At 45.0% G+C, this 24,273-nt stretch overlaps 1 protein-coding gene across 2 annotated transcripts; it reads left to right on the top strand.

Annotated features, from left to right (window-relative positions):
- The first annotated feature begins 268 nt into the window (after positions 1-268).
- On the top strand, positions 269-14,775 carry tes (testis derived transcript (3 LIM domains)). Of its 2 annotated transcripts, none has more exons than XM_035642320.2 (7): positions 269-491; positions 5,856-5,941; positions 8,008-8,596; positions 9,267-9,944; positions 11,407-11,622; positions 12,157-12,315; positions 13,148-14,775. In XM_035642320.2, the coding sequence occupies exons 1-7, from the start codon at positions 465-467 to the stop codon at positions 13,337-13,339; spliced, it is 1,947 nt and encodes a 648-aa protein (XP_035498213.2). In that variant the 5' UTR covers positions 269-464; the 3' UTR covers positions 13,340-14,775. The 2 variants fall into 2 exon arrangements, with proteins under 2 accessions (XP_035498213.2, XP_047189205.1); XM_047333249.1 differs by lacking the exon at positions 13,148-14,775 and adding an exon at positions 12,774-13,011.
- The last annotated feature ends 9,498 nt before the right edge of the window (positions 14,776-24,273 follow it).

Below are 24,273 nucleotides of genomic sequence, written 5' to 3'. Positions count from 1 at the left end.
GCATGAGCATATCGGGTTCATTGAATCATGTTTGAAAAAAATGAAGCCATTTGAGCAGTTAACCTTGCACTTACAACGAATAGTTCATTTTGCAGCTTCCAAGTCACTGCATATTGCTAATTTACATTCAAATATGTCTTTATTTGTACCTGTGTGTTGTAAAGTTATACTTTTTGAATTTAATTTTGTTTGTTAATTACTTGTCTGCTTGCGAACGAGGCTTTTATTTTTAGAGCGGCGACCGGAAACCGTCACGTCGATTGTGTTGACAAGCTTCGACCAGAAGCTGAGCGGTGCGGAGCAGGGACGTCCGGAGAGAAAGCGGAGTGGAGCCGGACCGTCGTTTTCCTTTCCTCCTTCTTTCTCTGTTCCGTTTCATTTCGTCTCTCTCGGGACAGTTGGGTTCGGGAGGAAAGTCCGCCGGCCCGCCCCGCTTCCGCCAAAGAAAAACTTCTACCTGAACAATGGAGATAGAGAAGGAGGTGAAGAAGGTAAGCTGCCCCCCCCCCCCCCCCCCCCCCCCCCCCCCTCCAGTGTTCCCCCGTCGAGCCGGGATGGGGAACGCCCCGGGAAGGTGTGCCGAGCGCCGGGCAGGTGGCGAGCACAGTCACGGGAAGAAGACTCTTGCCTTTCGTTTGGAAAGTGACCCTGCATTTTCATTCATGCGATGTACACGTTGGGATATGAAACAGATATGAAACCATTGTTCCAGTGGTCGAGTGGTTTACAGAACCTGCGACGCGCGCCCCGAACATCCTCGACGACGAACTGCGTTCAAATTTGCGTAAACTCAGCTCAAACCTTGCACGTCGACTGAACTACCACGTGCCATAATGCATCATCGATTACCGAGTGAAACAACAAGACGCCTGCGCAACATTCGGCGTTGACATCGTGCACGAAATATTTCTAGTTTAAAAAAAAAAAGAAGCTTTAATATTAGTGCCTGCTGCCCGCCGCCTGTGGATTCTGTGGGCGGACCCCGAGGTTTATGTAGTAAAAGTACATTTGAACCAGCTGTAAAAGTTGATTAACTCGAGAGGAACTGTTGCTGTTTTGAACCAGACAGTTGCCGAACTGTCAAACTCGTCCCAGGTTTTCTTGTGAGGTAGTAAATCATGTGTTTTCTCTTTGTGTACTTTAACTTTTGAGCAAGAGGACACAAAATAAGCGTTTTTTTAAATGGAATTTGGACACTTTTTTTTTTTGTACTACCAATTAACTTTTAGATTCTCAAGGCTTTCACCAAACACAGCAGGTCACCATTAGTCCATGCACATTTTGCCCCGTTGGACACACACCAACATCCTGACCGTCTGAGTTCATATAAATCACAGCGTCCAAAATGTACATTGGAGATTTTAACTAGTCAAAAACATCTAATTTAGTGGCTTGTGGATTCCCAACAGGTGCCATTTAACCTCCAGGTGTTATTGGTCATCTGTTCCGTCGCCGCAGTTCATCCATGGTGTCATCCCATCTGCAGATCAGCCGGCAGCGGAGGAAGGGCGATACAGATTATTACAGGGTGTTTGTGTGTAGTGCATGTGGCAACTTTCATTTCTCATCACTTTCTGAACAATGCAAGTAGGTTTAAGATATAGGTAGACATCGGTGTGTCTTTTCCGGCATAATCCCTGTAGAACAGCGGTTTCTACTTTTTACAAACGGGGACACACCGTCAGTTACGGTTCAAGTGAAGTCCGTCGTGTGCGCTGTGGTCACTGTGTCTTTGTACAAGGTCCTATTTGGTTCTTTTCCCCGTTTTGGCGTTCACTCACTCTGAATGGAGCACGATCTTCAACGTGTACCTTGTACGAGTTTCGTCGGCCTGTAACGGAGCCGAAATGTGTCATGTGACCGGTGCCATTGTCCTACCATATTCCTGCTGGTCCATTTTGGTGGCTGCCGGTCAGAGTCAGACCTGCTGGTGGTCAAACTCCACAAAAACACAGCTGTGACGTCGGGGTGTCTGATGGCGATGGCTGGAGCGGCTTCTCTCCGGCGAGGAACCGGATGTCAGGCGGTGGCGTACATCTGAACGGGGCCCCCCGAGCTGAGGCTGCCGTAGCTTCGAGCCTCTCTGTGGATCTGCAGCTCAACGAGTTCTGTGTTGTAGGTTTGTCAAACAACATGTCCGCTTCCCTTCAGTTTACTTTCCATAGCCACGGGAACCTCTCGTCAAATACCTGGCGGCGGTTTTTGAATATGCGGATGTCTTTATTTACTTGCAGAGCAGGAAAACGCGTTGTTTGCACGCGGTGCACGGTTTAACTCTGTCTGGTTCCTGCAGCTCCGCAGCAGCAACAAGGCTCCTTCACTGATTCTCCTTCAGCTCCGTAGCTATCTGCTCGGTGGGACTTTGTCTGTGGCAGAATGAGTTTTTTGTGAACACAAACCAAAGTGCATTTTCCAGTTTTAATGATACACAATAGTGGCTCTTTTTTTCAGCGACGTGATCACGTTCCTGGAAACTGGGCACACTGAGTTGTCTTCAACTCGCTGCAGTACATAATTTGTCTATTTCTCACAGAAAACGATGAATTCCGCATCTACTTTTCTTTTCTTGCCATGATGCCTGTCAGCGACGATGTAGCAGCTGGGTGACTGTTTCGGTCACCCTGACCGTAACCTGACAGGCAAACAGAAACAAGGGACCACCCTGAAGGTCATGTTAGTGATGTTATTTCCTTTTTTTTTTACCTTTATAAATTATCAGGGGGAGGCCGGAGGTTCACCAACCCGGGTTTAGGTAATATTATACTTAGACAAGCTCATATGATTATCCCAAATACTCATCTTGGGTAACAAGTCATGACTATGAGTAGACTATGTACAGGCAGGGAGATCAGCGCCACTTCCGTTCTGTTAAATTCAAGCTTGTGGCAGTCCTGCTGCGAGGAGCTGACTTCACTCGGAGTCGATGAAGCTGAAGTCTGGAACAGAGGAGAATGACCTAATCCGCCTCACATCTGTTTGCTCAAAGACATTTATGATTACTGTGCAAGAGACTGGCAAACACATTAGATAAATCAAATTCCGAAATACAGCTCCGTTTTCAAAACAGCAGTAATGAGGCAAAACAATATATATTGATGTCATAAAGATATACATGTATATATATAGATGGTGTTCATACCTCCCAGCACGACATGTTTAGTTACCAGAAACCAAAGTTAAACGGCTGCTGCAGTGTCAAACAGAATTGTGCCTCTTAAAGATAGAAAAATCAATCTCTAAACTGTGGGACCGCCGTGATTAAACTATACTTTGCTTCCGCGAATCTGTCGGACATTTTGAATATACTCAGTTTTGTTCTGCTATCAGTTGCAGGCATTTGGCTCTGCCCCGCTAGAAATAAAATACTTTAAACATACCGTAGATGTCAAACAAACAAATGACTTTTATTCCTAATACTTTAAAAGCCGTGTTTATGTGGCAGAAACACCGACAGCCACTGACTCCTTTCTGTTACAGCTGCCACTGGCCTGCAGCTCAGCCTCGCCGCAAAGACATGACTCATGAGTATGACTCATCTGACCGGAACTGCTTTGTGTCTGAACAGCCTCTGTGCATGGGGTTGACACCAAATTGCAGGTTTTGTCATGATACAGTCACTGATCCACATCAACTGCTAATGCAGATGGTGTCTCTCTGTTCAAAGGAAAACACACACACACACACACACACACACACACACACACTCTGATTGACCTCAGCCAAGAGTGACCCGTCATCCTCAACTATACCCAAGATATAAATGTTTAGATTCCGCAAGTAGTGACCACTTAGTTTGGTTCACCTTAAATCCCAAGGTGGAGGTATTATCTTAACCTTAACATAGATTATCTTAATTTTTTCATACTCCCAAGTGTCTTCTTAACAACAGAATGTGTCTGGCCACAGAAATGTGGTCGTGGATTAAACCTCTTTCTGATATCAGCAGAAATATGATGGCACAGAGCACCGGAGACTGTACGCCAATATAGATAGTTTAAGAATTCCAACAATTCTAGATTGTGTTTTATACATGTATGACTTTTTGTACGGTTAGTACATTAGGACAACGTGTAACATATAAGTTTGGCTCCTTTTTAAGTATTGTTTTGTATCAGTACCATAGACTGTCTCCACTTGCTCCCTCTGAACAAAGATAAATCGACGGTGTGCCGCCATCTTGCGCTCTTGACATCATTCGGAGCCAGAGTCTGTGGCCGTAGTGGACGTGGTGTGGAGGTGCGGTGTCGGGGTCCCGCCGATACACACACACTCGACCAATCTCATTCTCAGCTGTCAATCGTGACATATCAGCCCGTTTTTGTAGCATCAAATATCTCATTTCAGACCAATCTGTCCCATCTGCTTACATGGACGGGGCGGGGGGTTTATGACCTACAGTTTAATGGTGGGGAGTTGTCTTCATATACAGTCTATGAGTAGTAAAATTACAGAAGGTACGCCTTTTGACAGTGTTCACTGTACTTCTGCTTTCAGTTACTTAAAGTAAGGCCAGGAATGTTTATTTTTATAGCACATTTACAAAATGGCAAGTGCTTCACATAATGCACTAAAACATGAAATAAGACACTGCTACATAAACTTAAAGGATCAAAACTGTTTTTTGTAATGTTTAAAAGTGGGGGGAAGGACATTTAATTGTTAACCTAGATTTATCCTTGATTCACTGTTTGAAGAAACATGATTTCTAGTCTGATTACTGTTTTCCAGATCAGTTTCAAGAGTGAAATATACTGATGTGAACATCTATTCCTACACTCTATTCGTGTTGCCTGCAAAAGCGAGAGTGTGGCAGTGCGAGTGCAGCTTCGCTGAGATTCCTTTTGTGTTTGCCCCTCTTCATTATCGCCACAAATCATGTTGTCAGACTCGGCCTTTGTGCTCCTCAACGACTCCCAGGGCAGCGCGGTCTCACGCTGCTCTGGAACATTGTGATGAACGCTGAAAACCACCGGCATCAGGGTTCCACCGACCGAAAGCAGGAGTCACGGTCTGCGCTCCTCATGAGGGACTTTCTTCTGGGTCAGAAACGTCTCTCTGACAACGGGGGCGCCGGCCGGCTCCTATGAGGCGGTCGGCATCAGGGAATAGTTGACCATATATGGTCATGAGTGGCGGGAAGGGCTGAAGGTGGAGAAAGAGCATCATCGGACTCGGAGTCCGAAAAAAAAAAAAAAAGGAGTGCTGTTGGGAGACATGAGCCACAGAGTCCTCGGCCAAAAAGGGTTCGGGAATGGCTGGAATTCTTTATGGCATCTGAGTGAGAAGTGAGGTGACGCTGCAATAATTCTAAAGAAGAAGAAAACTATTTTTGCGTGGGCCACAAATCATGTGAAATCAGCGTGTACTGACTGTAAATACAGTTTTTCTCCCAAACCAGGGCTACACGCAATGTCAACAAGCTCATCCAAATCATAGAGAAACTGGAACATGCTAGAATTTTTCCCCCATTGAAGTTTTACTTTCTTTTACTGTTAGTTCTGTTCTGGACAGGTGAGGGTAACAAGCTAATACAAATCTCTCCCTGTCCTATAGGTTACAATAATCATTTATCTTCCATCTCTGTTTTCGGACTTTTCTTGCTGCAGTCCGAGTGCAGCATCAGTTTTACTCCAGTGAGTCGAGAGCATCTCTAGTATGTGCAGTAAAAAAACAGCTTGTTTTAATTCTTCCCAACCCCTAACCCTTGAAATGTGGAATTTACAGTATTTAGTATTTAAAATTGTATTTTTCCCGCCCTCGGTTACTTGGTCCACCTTTCCGGAGGATGCGCCACATTTCCTTTTCAGGTGTCGAGCAGTCAGAACATCACTTGTAATCACGTGTTCTGTTTGCAGATGACCCTGGGCCACGAGTTTGGCGCCGGAGCGGCCTGTTTGAAATGCAAGGACAAGTGCGAAGGCTTTGAGCTGCATTTCTGGAGGTTGGTAGAGTTTCTCTCCTCAGCATGTCGCCATCAGGGAAATACATTTGACAGTGGATATCCGGTTTCAACAGCCCCTTGACTTCCTGTGAACGAGTCACGGCACATTTGAGGTTAAATCAACAAGCGATTCAAAGGAGGCTCTTGAACAAAGCGCAGAGATACTTCACCTGAGGTTTATTGAACACTTATTAGAAACCGGGACAAAAAGATTGTGAACCAACAGCAATGATGAAAGGGAAACAACGAAATGTCCGTTCGTGGGCACGGACCGGGCAATAACATCACTTTCCTTTGCTTAATTGAAAGTATTCCGATAGCAGCAGGAGCCGTCCGCCTAATGGGAACATGCTGTTCCCCAGAAACAGCCGCGCGCGGTGTCCGACTTTGAACACAGCGCTCCGCGTCCCGCCGGCTTACCGCTAACAAATGTGATGGCAATGGTGGACATGTCAGAACCGCGCGAGTCCGCAGCGGAGGACTTTAGGTCTCATTAGTGCTGAGGGCGGGGGCTACAGAGCCTCCCAGGGGGGTTCGGGCTCCCAGTACAACAATCTTGATTTAGAAAGCAGCCTCAACGTACACCCCTACATACAGCAGATGCCAGTCTTTAATTCTTTCAGTGTCGGGGGCGGCCCCCGTCTTACTTACCCTGCCTTTCACAATATGTGCTGAGTTCGGACCAGTGACTCATGAAAATACGGTTCCGTCTGGACTATTATCCACACTCGGTTAGTTTTCCTGAAGACGGCACCGGGCGCCCGGATGCCCACCGCAGCACCGGCACAAAGGGCCCAACACGGCTCTGTGGTGGCAACCAGACTATTACAATGTCTGATATGCAGCCGCGGATGTTGCACTGGTACAATCACTTACTGTGTCCTGTGGGATCTTTAGGAATCTACATTGTTTGACCTTGTTTGGAGGTTTTTTGTTGAACTCCGAAATGGAAACTGCCGTGCATATTCACAATTTTAAATACTTTTCATGCCATAAATATCGGCTGCTTAAGGCCCCCCTGGCCACCAGGGGGCCACCAGGGCGCAATGTAATGATATGCATGATACAACCACAGTCAGTCAGACAGTCCATGGAAAAGCCAGTCGCTTATAAAGTTAAAGATAAAGGCAATGTCACAAAATAGAAGATGAAAGCAGAGGATGATAATAATAAAAAACAGCAATAGAGTTATGTTTGCATGACTAATTTCAATGTTTTATCATAGACATTCACCGGCTAGATAGCCGTCAAACAAGCATTCGGTTCAGTCATGGTGTCTTGCAATGGGGTTTACACCACTTGACACAGCGGTTGAGGGCACTCCACGCCTGAAGTCTGTGCACCTGGATCGTGCCGAGGCACGCCCTTCCATTTCGTCACAGTTACCCTGCAAATATGAAGCCAGTTGTGTTGAGGCCTGTGGACAGAGCTCTGTGCGTTAGTATTCTAATTGTTGTAACAAGAAACATTCCAATACAAAAGCATGTATTGGAAAAACTACTACTGTCTTGCAGTTAAGACATGTCCAAAGCAACATAGTACTTGTGTATAAGGCTGCAACTAATGATAATTTTCATTATCGATTATTCTGACGAGGATTTTTGCGATTAATCGATTAGTTGTTTGGTCCACAAAATGCTGAAATGTCGATCGTGTTTCCCAATCGCCAAGAGGATGTTTTATTGTGTCCACAAACCAAAGATATTTAGTTTACCATCATAGAGGAGCAAATAAACCAGAAAATATTCACATTTAAGAAGCCAAAACCTTTTTTTTTTCATTAAAAGCTACTTGATTAATTTAGTAGTCGATTCAATCAATTAACATTACCAGCTCCACTTGTGTGTTAAACATGAATATTACATAATTAGGAAATTAAAGATGTTCCTCATTAATCAAGCTTTATTACATTAAATACTATTTAGGAATTCACATACATTGAAGCACAGGACTATTTGCAACATGTATAATCAGAGTGAGACAATTTCTTGCACTAGAAAACTATACATAGGTTAATATTTGAAGAATTCATGCCACAAATGTTTTGCCGTCTTTTTCCTCCGCAGGAAAATCTGCCGAAACTGCAAATGTGGCCTGGCAGAGCACGATGTGTCGATGAACTCCGAGGAGAACAAGAAGGTCGGCAAGTTGTTCGAGGACACCAAATACACGGGCCTCATCGCCAAGCTGAAGACCGACGGCATCCCCGGATACCAGGGCAACATGGTGACCATCAGCCTGCCCATGGCTACCACCGCTTACGTCGTACCGCCGAGCGCTTCGTCCTCTGTCGTGCCCCCCTCTGCCACAGCAGGTGCCGTGCAGCCTGCGGGAGCCTCTGCAGGAGCCCATGCAGGAGCCCATGCAGGAGCCCATGCAGGAGCATCTGCCAGAGCCTCGACAGGAGCCTCTGCGGGAGCCTCTGCAGGAGCCCATGCAGGAGCATCTGCAGGGGCATCTGCGGGTGCGGCACCCGGCAGTGCCCAGGCCCGGGTTCCACCTCCGACCGCACCAAAAAGTGTCGCACCAGGCAGGGCTGGTAAAGTGCCGCTCGCAGTCAGTGCCACATCAGCCAATGTGATGCCAGTTCCCAAAGACGTGCCAATGAAGTCTGTCACCTACGAGTGGGCACCGCCAGTAGCTAATAAGTATCTGGTAAGAGTTTGAAAAACATTTGTTACCTTTGTTGCAATTTAAGCAAATATTTAAAAAAATATATACTCTTTTTAAAGCATCTGAAACGTGATGAGTTGCTGCATTTGAATGTTTTTGTATCATTGTAAATTTAACATGTGATAGTTCTGGACTGGGAATCTGTCCCCTAGGCTCTGATGATTGGTGTACAGCTAAATCATTAATTGACAAAACAATAAAAGAATTCGCTAATTATGTATAGTAACAAACATCACTGGCTGTAGAAATGGATGGGATTGTATGGATTGCGACTAGGATTTTGTGGTTGGACACACGATCAACTACTGGTTGAATTTACAGCCAAATGTTTTTGGAAGGATGAGGTTTTAATTAACCGAAAATCAAATAAAACGCCGATGGTTAAATGGGATTAAATAGATTTTTAATAAAAGCAGTTCTCACCATCTCAGTCTACTAACTAACTTTCCCATTCTGTAAAAGTCCCATACATGCCTTTGTTTAGTCTAGTGCCGTATCTGTAGGACCCATGTTTTGCTGCTTTCTCACCACAAGACGGGACAATGTCCCTGTACTGTCTTTGTGATTGGTCCTCTGCGTTCTCTTCTTATCTTTGTATTCATCCCGTTAGAGCAACAGAACACCTCATCTTCATCTTCCCTCTGACTCCCAGGCAGTACGTTACATTGAGCTGCTCCCGCCGGAGAAACGTCCGGTGGCCGGTACGGAGGGAGCTGCCTACCGTCGGCAGCAGATGGCCCGCCAGCTGCCCGAGCATGACCAGGACCCGTCCAAGTGCCACGAGCTGAGTCCCGCTGAGGTGAGGAAAATGGAGCAGTTCGTTCGCAAGTACAAGGACGAGGCCCTGGGGGTCGGAGATGTCATGCTGCCTGAAGAGATGGCTCTGGTTCAGGCAGGAGGGCAGGGTGGAGCCGGTGGTGTCGGGGCTGGAGGTGAACCTGGTGCCGTTGGGGCAGGGTCTGGCCCTGGCCTTAGTGGAAATGGCATCGGTGGCGGAGCCGTTGGGTTAAGACCGGGGGTTGCTGGTGCTGGTGCTGGTGCTGGAGCTGGAGCTGGAACTGGAGCTGGAGCTTGGCCAGGCGCTGCAGGCAGCGGTGTCGGGCCCATGGGTGGGCCTGGAGTGGGTGCTGGCTTTGGACTTGGAGCAGGGGTGGGCAGAGCTGGAGCTGGACCTGGAGCTGGAGCTGGAGCTGGTGCTGGACCACTTTCAGGGCCCGGGACCGGACCATCTGCTGGCTGTGGGCCAGCTGGAGGAGCCATGGGCACTGCTGCCACTGCTGGAGCCATGGGCATCCCTGGAGCTCCGCACGCTGGACTACAGCAGAACTTTGTAAGATGTTTATATTTTAATATATTATTTTAATATCTCTATCATTCTGTCTTCCCATCAGCCCCTGTCAATTTCCTCAGTATCTATACGACACCGCATCCACGTCAGGTTAAACTGTAAATATTAAAATGTAATTAACATTTTCTGATGTTGATATGACATATAATGGCAAGAATATGCAAAAGAAGTATTGAGTTATCATTCAATCACAGTCAAGTCATCCAATCTGTAGAAAAAATGTCAACGTCTTATTTTGTCAATGTTAATGACTTCTTATTCAGAATCATTTATTTGGACAACATACATTTCTTAAGTGATACATTGATGTGAGTGAATCATATCTATATGATTCCACTTTAAGTTCATTGAAAGAAAAAAGTTGAAATGGCGAGGATCCAACCTCCGGACTAGAATCCACATCTGTTGATTGTTTCTTGAAGATGTGATTATACCGGTTAATCATGTAAGCATTAGTTAATCCATAGTTTAGGTCAGATTCACATGCATGTGATAACAGAATGCATTAATACATTTTGTAGAATCTTATTTTCCCACATTGCATTACTGTTTGTAGAAATGCAGTCCTCCACGTGACACTAGATGGAGCCATAAGACCAAATTCCAACTTGGCCTGCGTGACTCACAGTCATTCAGTTATGACTCACACTGGGTCATGTGGCACAATTCAAGTTTTTTTTTAAATATATCTTATCATCTCCATGTGCAGTTAGTTAATTCTTGCTGGCGTCTTGTGATTTATGCCCCCTCTCGGCTGTAGTGTGACTCATATTAAGAAGACTTTTGATATTAAATCAAGAAGCGGCAACATTTTCAGTGTCTTCTGTTGCAAACTCCTTTATGTTGTTCTTCTTTTTCACCCCTTCATCCTCCCTCCTTAGTTCTTTTTACTACCCGTGACTTCACATCACTCTTCTGTCCTAACTAAACAACTCAGCGTTTATCTTATCTGTGTTTTTACACCCAAACTGCAACAGCAGTCATCTCGTCATAATTAGAAAGTGCTGGGGTCGGGTCACAGTGGCTGTGCCGTTTGTCTTATGAAGGGGGGAGTTCCTCCCATTTTCAGCAGTACTATGTGCCATTCTCCTCCAGTCAGGGAGGACTGAGTTCAAATGTTCCCTCACTAAATGGCCTTTTAGTCAGATCAAAGGAGGCCCTGCTCAAAGAGAGGGATGTTGCCCTTTGTGGAAACCTACTGAAATGTGTGGAAGTACATAATCATTCTCTGTTATCACTGACGGGGAAGAAAGAAATCTTTTTGGTACAGGATGCAGATGACGTTTCTAACACAGTTTAGCTTTACACATCCATGTACTTGTAGTTCACATCATCACCTTGAGCTCACATTTTATTGTTTCAATGATCAGGTGAAAAATTGGGAGTTATAAACCAACAAAGAACAAAACCTAATCTACTTTCTTTTTTTCCTTCTTATTCCAAGTCGTGCAATCACTGCCAGCAGCCGATGGGCGTGGGCGAGCCGGCCGTCTATGCCGAGCGGGCGGGCTACGACAAGCTGTGGCACCCAGCATGCTTTGTGTGTTGTAACTGCGGCGAACTGCTGGTGGACATGATCTACTTCTGGAAGAAGGGCAAGCTGTACTGTGGACGCCACTATGGAGACAGCGAGAAGCCCCGCTGTGGAGGGTGTGACGAGGTGAGAGGGGACCACCGAAATTGTTTGAAAACTGTTCTGGAAGTCGTCACAATGTCAGAGAAACCCAACAGTTCCCACATTGAGCAAGCACTTGGCGACTGTGGAGAGGAAGAAAACTCTAGCAGAAGCGGACTCAGTTGTGGGCGCCCATCTGCCTCGACCGGTTGGGGTGAAAGGAGGAGAAGAAAGAGAGTGGGATACAAACCCTGGTTCGGGTTAGGGTGAGGGGTGGGGTTGGGATGCAAACCCTGGTTTAGGTAGGGGTTAGTGGAAGGGGGAGGGATGGGATTGGGATACAAACCCTGGTTCGGTAAGGGTGAGGGTGGGATACAAACCCTGGTTCAGGTAGGGTTAGGTGAGGGTTCACCCTGGTTAGGGTTTGGGGGACACTAAACCTGGTTAGGATGAGGAGAAGGTTCAAGCAGGTTCAGCACTATTATTGTATGATTATTTTAAAGTATACACACATTTCCCTGCAGTGTGTGAGGTTGGTGGGGCTGCTTCATCAACAGTTTGACGTTTGTCTATCCACAGCTGATCTTCAGTAATGAGTACACTCAGGCCGAGGGCCAGAACTGGCATCTGAAGCACTTCTGCTGTTTCGACTGTGACTGCATCCTTGCCGGAGAGACGTACGTCATGGAGAACGACAAGCCCGTCTGCACGCCCTGCTACATGAAGAACTATGCTGTGGTGAGACCAACGTTCTTAGCTTGTGGTACTAACCAGTGTGAAAACCCCCAACCTGCGAGTCCTGTCCGGACCCACAAAGACATGTTGGTAGATTTATACTTAATGAAAATGCTTTCGCCACGTGTAGAATTAAAAACTGCCTCACTTTGGCAACTCCTTCTCCAAGTGATAATCTAATGGTAAAGGCTACAGCACATTATTTCAAACAGTGCAGCACATTAATACTTTCTGTGAAAACATAAAAACTATGATATAATAACTTAGGTAGATATTTCAGTTGTTATTTTAGATTAAATAATACAAACTTGAAGTAATCTCAAGACAAATGTATTTATAGTGTCTCAGTCTGTATGTGTGACTGTTGATAACAACTGTAAGTCCTCTTCTTTTGCCTTCATTGAAAAAGCTGTGACATGATATTGCTGGTACAGCATTGTAATTGTAAGTGTCTCATGCAGGTTGAACAACAGACCACCGTGTAGGACCGACATAAGAGAACGAGCGTGAATGAACGCCAAGAATGTGAAGCACTCTGCATGTGTTTACTTGATTTGTCCGACATAATCCCCTGCAAAGCCGCGGTTTTCTGTGACGTCATTCTTGCCTTCGCTTCTGACTGTGTCAGTGTAAACGATAAGGCGGTGGGATTCCACTGTGCTACCAGGCAATTTCCAGCTAATAAACACTGAACATTTATCACATTATTATTTGTTATGGAGAAATTTGCTGCACCTTTTTCTTTCTAATTCTTTTTGAATTTGAAACCCGGTGCCAAACACTCATTTACCACATGTATACTGATGAAAGATCATCCTATCCTCCTCCTTCCCAGAAATGCTCAGCCTGCCAGAATGCGGTGGAGCCCGAGGCCCAGCGGGTTTCCTACGGCGAGCACCACTGGCACGCCGAGCCACAGTGCTTCAAGTGCAGCGGCTGTTCCAAGGCGCTGGTCGGCCAGCGCTTCATGGCAGTGCAGGGCTTCCTCTTCTGCTCCGTGGAGTGCAAGAAGAAAACCATGGCCTAGAGGGCGGCCAACGCGCTCTTCTTGGTCCCCTCCACAACCACTTGTGAAACCTGGACAGGTTTTACTAAAACTAGGACAAGAGCAGGGAAAACCTTACACTGGTGCAGCTGTGCAAGGTCAGAGGTGTGTTGACGTAAAACCGAGTGCCTGATAAATCTAATAAAGAGATGTACAATAGTAGTCAGTCCATTTGCATTTAGCATTTAGCACTTCTGCCCATGAAATACCACAGTATTAATGAATCTGTCTCAACTAGGAGGAGACCTAATCCTCCTCTGCTCAGTTTGTCCTCTGCCTTAAAACCAGTTGTCTTCCTTCAACAAGTAGATTTTTTTCTTTTCTCCTATTGTGTTTTTATACTGATGAGATTCCTTTTTGTTTCGGTATCAGCGCTGTTCTACTCCTACAGAACCTGTTTTTGATTTAATGTGCCATATTTTTCCTGGTCCCTTCATATAACAAACTACTGATTGTCGCCCTCCTCTATGCAGCAGTCTGACGAGCTACATTCGCCAGCTTCGGGGATGATTTGCTTCCAGATTAAAGTGAAAAATCAAATGATAACAACAGATAACCTTTATTCTCCGATCATTATGCAGCGTATTTAAAGTGCTTTGACTGAAGAAATTCATTGGAGGGATTTAAGTGGAATCAATGGAAGCAAGCAGCCCCAACTCTGACAGCAGTGTATTGACTAAAAGCTGCCACCTACTGTAGTTGTGTTCGAGAGCGTTGTGGTGTTGTCGACTTTCCATGTTATCTCAAGGGAGCAAAAGAATGTGATGGTATGTGTTGCTCAGGTATATGACAGGTGTGTTTCTGATATCATTGCCGTTGTGTCGCTAAACAAAGATTTTGACTATTGCAACATAACGTCAGACAGCATGACCCATATTATGTTATTCAATATACAACAATGACAGCACAGGCTGTGTCCTCAGAAAATGCTGGTAAATAGATTAAACGCCTGTCTGATGCAGTTTTAAGATGATCTTCACAAATAGTGTGTGATTGTATTATCTTGCATTTGATTGTATTGGTCTTTCTTTCATGGATTCTTTTTTTAATTTTGGCTCCACAAAGTGGTCTTTAGTCTTGGATCCACCTTTGTTTAAGAAATGAATACATGCAAAACAAAAGGCAATAAGTATAAATCAGGATTAATATTGGGCTGCAGAGAGTATGTCTTCTTCCCCTGCAATGACTTAGGGTTTATCAGAGAGCCTGTATCTCCCACTGGCCCCGCGATAAATGTGAACAAGTTGTCCGGAAAGGCAGGTTTGCCATGGTACCCAAACACTTGATGAACTGAGGGAAGTAGGAAAAACTCTGTATATTACATACACATCATATTTCTTTTTTGTTACTTAAGATATGTTATTGTTCTGCCATGTACTTTCCTTTCCATGCAATAAAGTGCACTTTAAAATAAAAAATTCCCCCCAGTATCTAAAGCCCGATAATATGGTGCAGTTCCGTTTGTGGGCCAATCAAAGCTCCTTCACAGCCTTTTTAACCACACAAAACAATAGTTTTTTTACATGATAGGACATTTTCTCTGGACAGCTTGTGTGCACATGCCGCTTCTCTGACGTACTCGTCTCTCTCCCGTCATCGTGTGCTGCAGCAGAACACGCGTCCCGGCCTTATGGCACCTGCCAGAGCACCTGCTCCACAAAAACCCTCCTGGCAGCGAATGATGCAAAGGGAGAAAAAAAATGTTTGTACAAAAGACATCCGGGGTGAGGTGGAATTGTCACATTGGCTTAGGAAGTTTCCTAAATCTTGACGTGACCCGGAAGTATTTGATCGGCAGCCATGGCAAGACGCCCCACAATTCATTGCGGCAGCGACATTCAACGTGCACGGACGTAAACGATTCAGTCCGAAGTAGAATGTAAGTTACTGTTACATATGAATCATTTACATCTGATGTCTCACGGTGGTGAAACGCACTGAAACATGCTGATGGAGCCGCTGCGTCTTGTGTAGTCCATCTGCAGACGCACGTCAACAACATCCGCCGTCGTCTGCTGACGTAGTCTAGTGAAAGTGGAGTCAGATTCTCCAAGCAACACTGTCGGCTTTACTTAAGTCCCGTCAGCTCTCCTTCACACCTTTCCTTGACCTCATGACGTTTTCCACTGAGGTCAGGGAAAAGTAGACAGGAAGGACAATTTCGACCTCAGCCCTTGACCTGCCATGGCAGGAAGCCACAGGTGTGACAGACAACGTTAACCACCACCGCATGTCCCAGGCTCAGGCGCACTTCAACGGAACGCAGCTGTCGTCGTTAATGCTGTTCCTAAAAGCCGTGCGGTGACACGTCGAGAGCGCGGCGACCATGTACGATTCCCGTCATGGCTTCGACCTGAGCAGGGCAACGTAAAACTCCCGTGTGGATGTGCAGGGCCCTAAATAACGCTGATTGAGATACAAACAGCGTCCCAATTCCATATCACACGCACGTGTCCTGCGCACTGGTCGCCACAGTACTCCGATTATGACCAATTTAAAGGTGACATATAATGCAAAAATCGGTTTAGTGTTTGTGATCTGTGGAGCCTGCCGGCCCCCACACTGTGAAAAAAGACCACCCTGTGGTTTATCCTGAGCTGGCTTCACCCTACAGCCTGGCTCGGAACAACTGGTTCAGATTTCTCTCCCACTCTGGTGTCACAGTTGGACTCTTTTGTGGTAACCCCGCCTGCAATCTGAGAATCTCCACTCTCTTTCCTACACATTTTGAAAGCGGTTGACCAATCACAACAGACTGGGCCAGCTGGCCAATCAGAGCAGACTTGGGGTTTATCGGGAGGCGGGGCTAAATGAAATCCAGGTGTTTTAGAAAGAGGGTGATAAGAGGAGCTGCAGGAATGGGCAGTATGAGAACACTGATGCCTTTTCTTAACATTAGAGCATGTAAACCTTTTCAAGTGGTAACCCCATATTTAAAGTATGAACCTGAAGATGAGCAGAATATTGTCACCTTTAAATAAATGTTTTGTTAATAGCCACAGTAAATGATTGAAGTGCATCTCTAATATGTGGGCTGCTCTCTTTCTCACTAAGAGAGTGCAAAACTTTTTTCAAACAGCTTCGCTGCGATTCATTAGCTTTCACTAAGCAGACTCCTCCCTGCATGGAATGTTCTGCAGGTGAAGCACATTCTGATTTACAACTAACTCAACCTTTTAAAGGGGGCAATGATTAAGAATTGGCCAACTGTCGAATTTGTACTCAAGGTTTACTTTGGAGTCTGATGATGTAACTGGTAGATCGGTAGATTCAAAAACGATGATTCAATTTCACACCTTGAGGTAAAAAGAGGTATTGCACGACGGGTCGGATTAGGGCTTGCTGGTTAGCATGCTAACTTCAGAAGATGCTGAATCCCTACAACACAGTAAAAGGTCTTTGGCGTGACATCAAAACTGTTAAACTTACATATTGCCCCCTTAATTATCAGTAAATCTCGCTGACCGCCACAGGACCAATGTTGACTTGACACATGCTCTATCATATATCAGTCGTTACACACTGTGGGGAACTCTAGTAGGCCGGCCATGATGGAAAAAGAACCTCCGATGGATCTTGTGTTTTGCATTCACTTTAGTGGAAACTCTGCACAATTCAAGGAAGCTCCATCTCCGAGGAGCCCCATTGTCTTAGATGGCAGTCAGCCCAAAGCTGCGCTGCTGTTTCCCCTCTTTCGACCTCAGCTCTACCAGACCTGATGTGACCGAATCACCTGACCAGCTTCGGGATCACCCCGATGTCACCCCTTTCCGGCATCCTCCTTTCTCCCAGCTCTAAATTTCTCGTTGCTTTTCCCGGTCTTTCGTCGCAGCACGTCAGGACATGTTTGGATTTAGGCTTTTCGCATTGGCCTCCAATGAAAGCTTTTGTTTGTTGAAGATACACATGCCCCTGTAATCGTACCCAAGAAAGGAGTTCAGTGGACTGAAGGCAGTGCAGAGGCGGGTGGGGTCTTCTTCCTGTAACATTGTGTGCCGGTTGGAATTTGCATGCGATTTGTTTTCATACTTGGATTTGCATTGTGCCGCAGTTTCACAAAGGGATTTGCATTGTAATTCATCGCTCGTTGGAATTTACTTTGTGTTAAAAGTTTATTGGAGTCCTGCCTGAGCTCCATCACATTTAGACCACCTTCCCAAGCTGTCTTTTCTCAAGGGGTGGAATTTGTTTGGCACTCCAGCTTCATGCGTTCCTCGTGGAGTCGAGATGCTGAGGTGTTGAATTGCTGGTGGTTTACCTCACTAGCACACAAAAAAAACCGCTGATGAATGTTTCTGGTTCTCCTTGGGGAGCTGGATGATGCTGGTACGGAGCAGAGCACCGACAGGCCCGGATGACAGACAAGAGCAACGTCCTCTGCTTTCCATTTATCCTCCTCTGAGCCTGGAGAGTCACAATGTTTATAGTATCAGACGTAGATAACTCCACAGACTACATGTAAAGAAAAGAAAAAATGGAAAAAGAAGTCACAGTAGGGTCAGTGAAGAGTATCCTGATTCACCACTCGCACCTTGCACCGCTTGAGTTGCTGGTAAAAACCAAATGCCAACAGCAAATGCCTTTGCTGATCTGAGCTGTCCATTAATGACACACTTGACGAAGACTTGGAAAGCTGAGCTATGAACCAAAGACGATCAAATCTGATGCCACCATGTAGCAATTCATAAAGCACTTTAGTTTTTCCACACAACTCATGAACAATGAGATGTGGTAGCATGCCATGGAGGACAATATGTCACTCAATCATTTCCAAATAACAAAACACAATTTAGCTTTAAAAACAAAAAAAGTCACCATTTTGCCAATGGTTTCCAAATTGAGTTCATACCAAAACCTTGTATCAGTACCTTAAGTTGTTGATCCTGTTACAAAGCCCTGCTGTTCTCCAAAACTCTCTATCACAAGACGACTCAATGTGAATTCTGATACTTACATACAAATTTATGTTGGTCAAATTTGGAAAATTGTGCATCTTTTGGGAAGTTTCCTTTTGTCAGCTCAGTCCGTTCTAGTTTCTAACACTGCTGTGTTTGTAACACCTGCAACATGTTTCATATCCAAGAACATGTGCCAATGCAGTGGCATTGTGGCAAGTTTGCTGCTTTAAAAAAATGAATTTTAGTAGTGTGCAGGACTCCAATTTGTCTGCAGGGAGCAGCTGGTCTCTCGAGTTGAGTATGTGGAACACCTTCAGATTCAGAGTTACACCTCGTGTCATAAATCACTGTCAGTAATGTCGCCCAGCAACGTCTACGCAGTCTGTATCCAGTGTGCAGGCAGTAAGTCAGAGTCACACAAAGACAGATAAGAGATTCATTCAAGATGAGATTTTGTAAGTTATTTGGAATTCAAATGGGCTACTTCCACTGCCTTCAGCTGGTGCAGCGCGGAGACACCACATGAAACGCACTGCTCGCAGCCGAGCATGAGTCTGCTTCAGGGCTTTGAGATACGGTTACAACACAATGTACAGTATTGTTCATAATTCAGTCTTAGTAGTGTAGAATAGTATCTCCATCCTGAAAGAAGATGATAAACCGTTCAGCTTACAATCAAACACATTCTTACTGCAGTGTGAGGATTACTTGTGCAACTTAAAGAATACAATTTTAAAGCACGGTCTGATTACTTCCTCCTGAGTGATCGGAAGAACGCCTCAACTACACTCGTGAATGAGGCGGTTCTTGTCCTGGCTGCTGAAGCACAACCAGTCTTTTTGATGAGCTGAATACACTTTAGCTTCTGGAATGAACAAACACAACAGGGACAAAGAGGCGGAGCGCCCTGATAATTAGCTAATAACGATAAATATTAATAAACAATAGAAACATAATGTGCGAAAGCAATTTCAGGCATGCAGAGCAGAAAGAATTGTTATTTAATGCCTATGATAAGAAATTATCAGTGCTGCAAGAATAGAATAGAATACCTCCATTTATTTAAAAAAAAAAAAACATTTTCAGGGAAGTACAGTTCTGGGAGACACTGCATGCATTCGTTATCTCCAGAGAATCAGTTTTTCAGATTCAAGATCAAGCTCTGGCTCATCGGGCGCCATCGTCCCAGGTTAAACACAGATGTACTGTACCATGGAATGTTGGAAGTTTCCCTGATTCAGGAGGAACAGGAGCGTCGGCCACTGCAGGCATCCCTAAACACAGCTGGTACGAACGCCAGGTCTCTCGAAGTCCAATAACTCACCACCCACATTCCTCCACAGAGGGGAGGAGACAGTGAGCAGGGGGGCGATCCATTTTTTTTTTTATGGAATGCCATTATAGAGCAGGCCTGGCATGACCAGCTACGATCCAGCCAACCGGAGCGATCGTGTTCATGTGATCCAGTCGGACGAGCTGAGTGCATCTCCATCGCACTCTGCACTGCAGCGGAACGGGTGCCAGGCTTCTCCACATGTTAAAGGGTCAGTTCATAAAATAAGAGTTCAAATGCTCTCAAGTATACCCTTGTGATATCTAGCTTTTGGTGTTATCCATACAGATTTTGAGATGGGGCGTTAATTTCCCTGGTTAGTCCTGATAGTCGGCACACTTCACTGTGAACAGTTTCACCATTGGAACTATACTTTTTTTTTGGCCGCACTTGTCCTAGAGAGACATTTTGTTTAAATTTAAACTTTCAATGTTCTTGAGCACCACGAATCAACTCCTGCATACTGGGGCTAATAGCAGGTGGCCATATTTCTCAAATGGTTTGCGGAGGCCGAAACAACAAATACTGTATTTGCGTCACGACCTCGACTTCCTGCAAATGTCGCTGACGTGTCAATGTGATGTTCACATATTGTTGGACTGCCCCCATAGAGTGCTCCGCCAATTTTTGCATTACGCTTCCACAACAACAGGCCAGTGGTTGGACAGCTCCTGTGATGCAACAGAACCACAGATATCTTTTTTTTTTATTCCACAAATGATGCCAACATTACCCACAATGCAGCTCAACCGCTCTCTTCATCCTCTACCCACAGTGACTATCCATCCTCGCTTCTCCTCGTCTCTTATGGCCCTCCTCCTCCACCCTTCATTACCGTTCTCTCCATCTTCCTCCCACTTTTCCCTCTTGTGCTGTAGTTTTGTTTTTTTTACAACCATCAGTCCATGTTAGCGATGCTCGACCTTCATCCTCTTCCTGCTCCTCATTTCTTCCTATCCTCCCCCTTGAGATCCTTCATCATCCTTCTCAACCACTCCCTTTCGTCATCCTCCCTTTGCTCCAGACAGAGTGCTTTTGATGTGAATCACCTCTCCTCATTTCACTTTATAGTTTTTCTTCTGTCAGGACCACACCCTGCTTTCTGAAATGATTTGCCAGTGCCAGTGGATGTGTGGACCATATGGCACCCAGATTTTGACTTTCTTCCTCACGGTGAAATGCTCCCGAGTAGGGGCCGACAGAACATAGCGATTCCCAGGTTTGATTGTCATGGTCTGTCTTTGGCTGTGTCTGTTCATCATGTTGGAAACACTGCGATAAATGTGAAGGTGGGCGCTCACAGAGACAGGTGAGGAGACATTCAGGTCTGAATGAGGAGTTAATGTCAAAAGGAGATATGTAAGTGTACTTAGTGACTGTCTTTTTATTGTCTCACATCTTTTCTAGCACTTGTTCTACAGGTGTTCGAGAACTGTAATGTCCGTGACTTCATACATGAATAAAGTTAAAGTATGAAACCTCAACATATAAAAGTATGACCTGTAATACTCTAATGTCTAAGTTCTCAGTGACAACCTCAGTGTTTAGTTCATTTGAAGAACATAATACAAGAAAGAATACATTCCTACAGTCCTAGTTATGAACTTTTTCCTCTGGGGTCCACCACATGAGAAGATTGTGGTAATTTTTGAAGTATCCAGTAGGGGTCACTCTTCTCCATGGACAAGAGGTTGATAGATTAGGGCTTTGCTGTTGGACTAAAGGGGCTTTTAATATCATAGATACATTTTGGGGGGGTTCTAAAACGCCAACCAGATAACATGGAAGCACCTATTGAGCAGGTCGGACCACCACCGCGTCTGTTCGGTCAATGCACGTCAGAGGGGTTTTCTAGCAACCGTCAACCTCTGTTGTACCTGGGTTTCACTTTGTCAGAGTTTGTCAGGAGTCAAGTTGAGCGATGGCTCACTTCTGAACAATGCATTCACCCCTCTGAAGACCAGCACAAATGTCGGTCTTTGGAAAAACTGCTCGGCATTCGTCAATTAGTCAGCGCCCCCGATTGAGGAATCCGTACTGTAGCGGTTGCCAGGAAGCTGATGTTGCCATAGCAGCTCAAACAGGCCCAGACATCTTGATTGTGTTTACTCCTGGAAGGGCAGATCTGTGGTTCAGAGAACATTCAGTAACCGCGGGATCTCATTTGTTCGATGCCTGCAGCTGCTAACGTCAAGTCAAGTCACGTTTATTTGCGTTTTAACCCGATTTCAAATGCGAACTTCCCTTTGTGGCTCGGCAGGTCCACATCAGCGGCAGGTCCCAACCCAGCTCTGCAGAGGACAGAAGAAAAAAGAATAACTTCAATTTAACGACACCCGGACAGCTACTGTCTGAAGGAGTTCCTGTCAACCAAGGCTTAATTAGCATTTTTGAAATAATAAACATAACATGCTAAATGCTGACATGCACAAGTAACAAAGACTGACAAGCGCTGAACCTGACAGCCAGTCCTAAGCATTCCAAGAGAGGATACATCACGACCATATGAAAGGGAATGTTCAGCATTTTGGGAAATACGCTTTTTCTTTTCTTTTGTGTAATGTCTTGATGTCAGCGTGATAGGTTTTACATTATGTTGTGCAATATTGTTGAAACCAGTCATTTTAACTAATGTTCCCGATTAAATAAGGGCTTTTAATACATCTCTCCTTGCTCTGCCAAGCAGTGCCTTTACCATGGTCAGTGGCGACCCACCGTGACGTGACCCATTGGTCTGTGAACTGCCGTGTTGAAGCCTCAAGTTGAGCATTTTGACCAGCGCCATCTTGTTTTTTTTGGAAACAGAAGTGACAATATATGAAGGAGCGGGGGGTGGGCCTGACTGAGACCTGCAACCTGCAACCATGAACCGATTGGACAGTACCAGCTGTCAATGGTAGGCTCTCTCAAAACAGCAGTTCACAATCCAGTTGGTATCGTCACGGTGGGTTGCCACCTGGCCCCAGTGGATATGGATATCCTCCATTTTACAAAATGAACATCCCTGCTGTATTGAAGACGGATTGAAACTGGCGATTGAGATCATAAACTCCTCAGGAAAAATGTTTATTGATGTGATAAAACCAAGTGAGAAGTAGAGTCATTATCTCATATACTTCTATAGAGACTGACTTCTTTATGCGACTGGTGGAGTCGCCCTCTGCTGGTGATTTGAGAGATTACAGGTTTCGGGCACTTTGGCTTCACTTCCTGGGCCCATGTGACTAAGTCCATTTTGATATACGGTCTATGGTTTTTTACCTTCAAGTTTTGCACCTGAAGGCTTCCTAAATTCAGAAAGGTGTGTATCACACTGCCAATTTAGCAAACTAAACTATAGCACATTTCATCTCCTTGGCTTAATCTCTTCCTTAAACAGAAAAGCAATCCCAATTTAGTGACTCATAGTTGTGATCCAACGGAGTGTTACATTTCTTAGCTGGCCTGGAAACCTCAGGAAGAAAACATGTTGTTTATTCCTTGACAAGATGTGGATACAGAGCAGCAAACCGGCCTTGTTGCTGTCTCCTCTACATTCTTCTTCTGATTCGTGTCATCCATGAGAGGACTTTGAGGTGAAAGTGACCGACTCTTGTCTGACATGATTCACAAATGAGCTTCATGTTTACAACGGACAGATCCTTACCAGTTTCATGAGTCTTTTATTGACCTGAATGTACTTCCTATTGATTTTGGGTATCCTGGTTACTGTTTGCATTTCATGATAAATCCACAAGTTAATGACTTGGTCTTACAGCTGGCAATATTTGTTTACGTCACACATGCTGGCGGTGCTGCTCACTGTCTTTATGGTCTGAAATTTGACCCCTTTGCTCCGTAATGCATTTCGTGACTTTGTTTTTCAGAATTCAAGCATTTCTTGCTTTAACTGTTGAGTCAAACCCCGGACCATGACTTGTGATGGCTTTAGGAGATTGGTGAGATGACCTCAGTCATCAGTCAAGTCAAGTAAATGTCATGTGACCTCAACATGTTGTAAAGCGAGGTGTAACCTGCTAATGGAGGGTGCTGCAGAAATGGTTCAGACCCATTGAGGACGTAGTCGATAGATGTGTGGACCGCGCATGAACTCGAAGGGAAGTCTGTGTAAGTGCATTACGCACGGGCTGCCTTTTGGAAACCACCTCTGCATCTGCATTTTCATTAGAATAATGTACAATTCAAATCATGATCATTGTGAATTTGGCTATATTAGACTGAAGTAAGTTGAAAAGATCTGAACTGGATACATCTGATTGTAGATATGGATATATATAATTATGTGCATGTCTGCATATAATCAGACATACACAACTAAAAGTATTACAGTTTACCATAGTATAAATCCAGGAGGCTTCGTTTACAGTATATATGCATGGTGTCCAAATTTGTTCTTTGTTGTCAAGAATCGCCTGCATGTAGTATAACACTCCGCTTTCCTGACCCACTAACACCGTCGCTGCGGCCAAAACATTTCATTACAAGTTTCCCTTTCCTGCCATTGTCAACCATACTCTTCCTCTTCAGCGCAAGAGCCTGGAAAATGGCTCCAGGTGGATTCTCACACAGAAGTAATCAGCGCCGCGCTCAAGGTAACAGCATGCAATGATGAAATATGGTGCCGGCGATACACCCAGTGGATTCAAAAGGCACTCAGCAAGAACGGTGATTTTAAAAAAAAATTT

This window comes from Scophthalmus maximus, chromosome 7 (assembly GCF_022379125.1).
Source record: "Scophthalmus maximus strain ysfricsl-2021 chromosome 7, ASM2237912v1, whole genome shotgun sequence".
NCBI classification, from domain to species: Eukaryota; Metazoa; Chordata; class Actinopteri; order Pleuronectiformes; family Scophthalmidae; genus Scophthalmus; species Scophthalmus maximus.
Note: the sequence above shows the minus strand (reverse complement) of the source record. Positions and strands in the feature narration are given on the sequence as shown.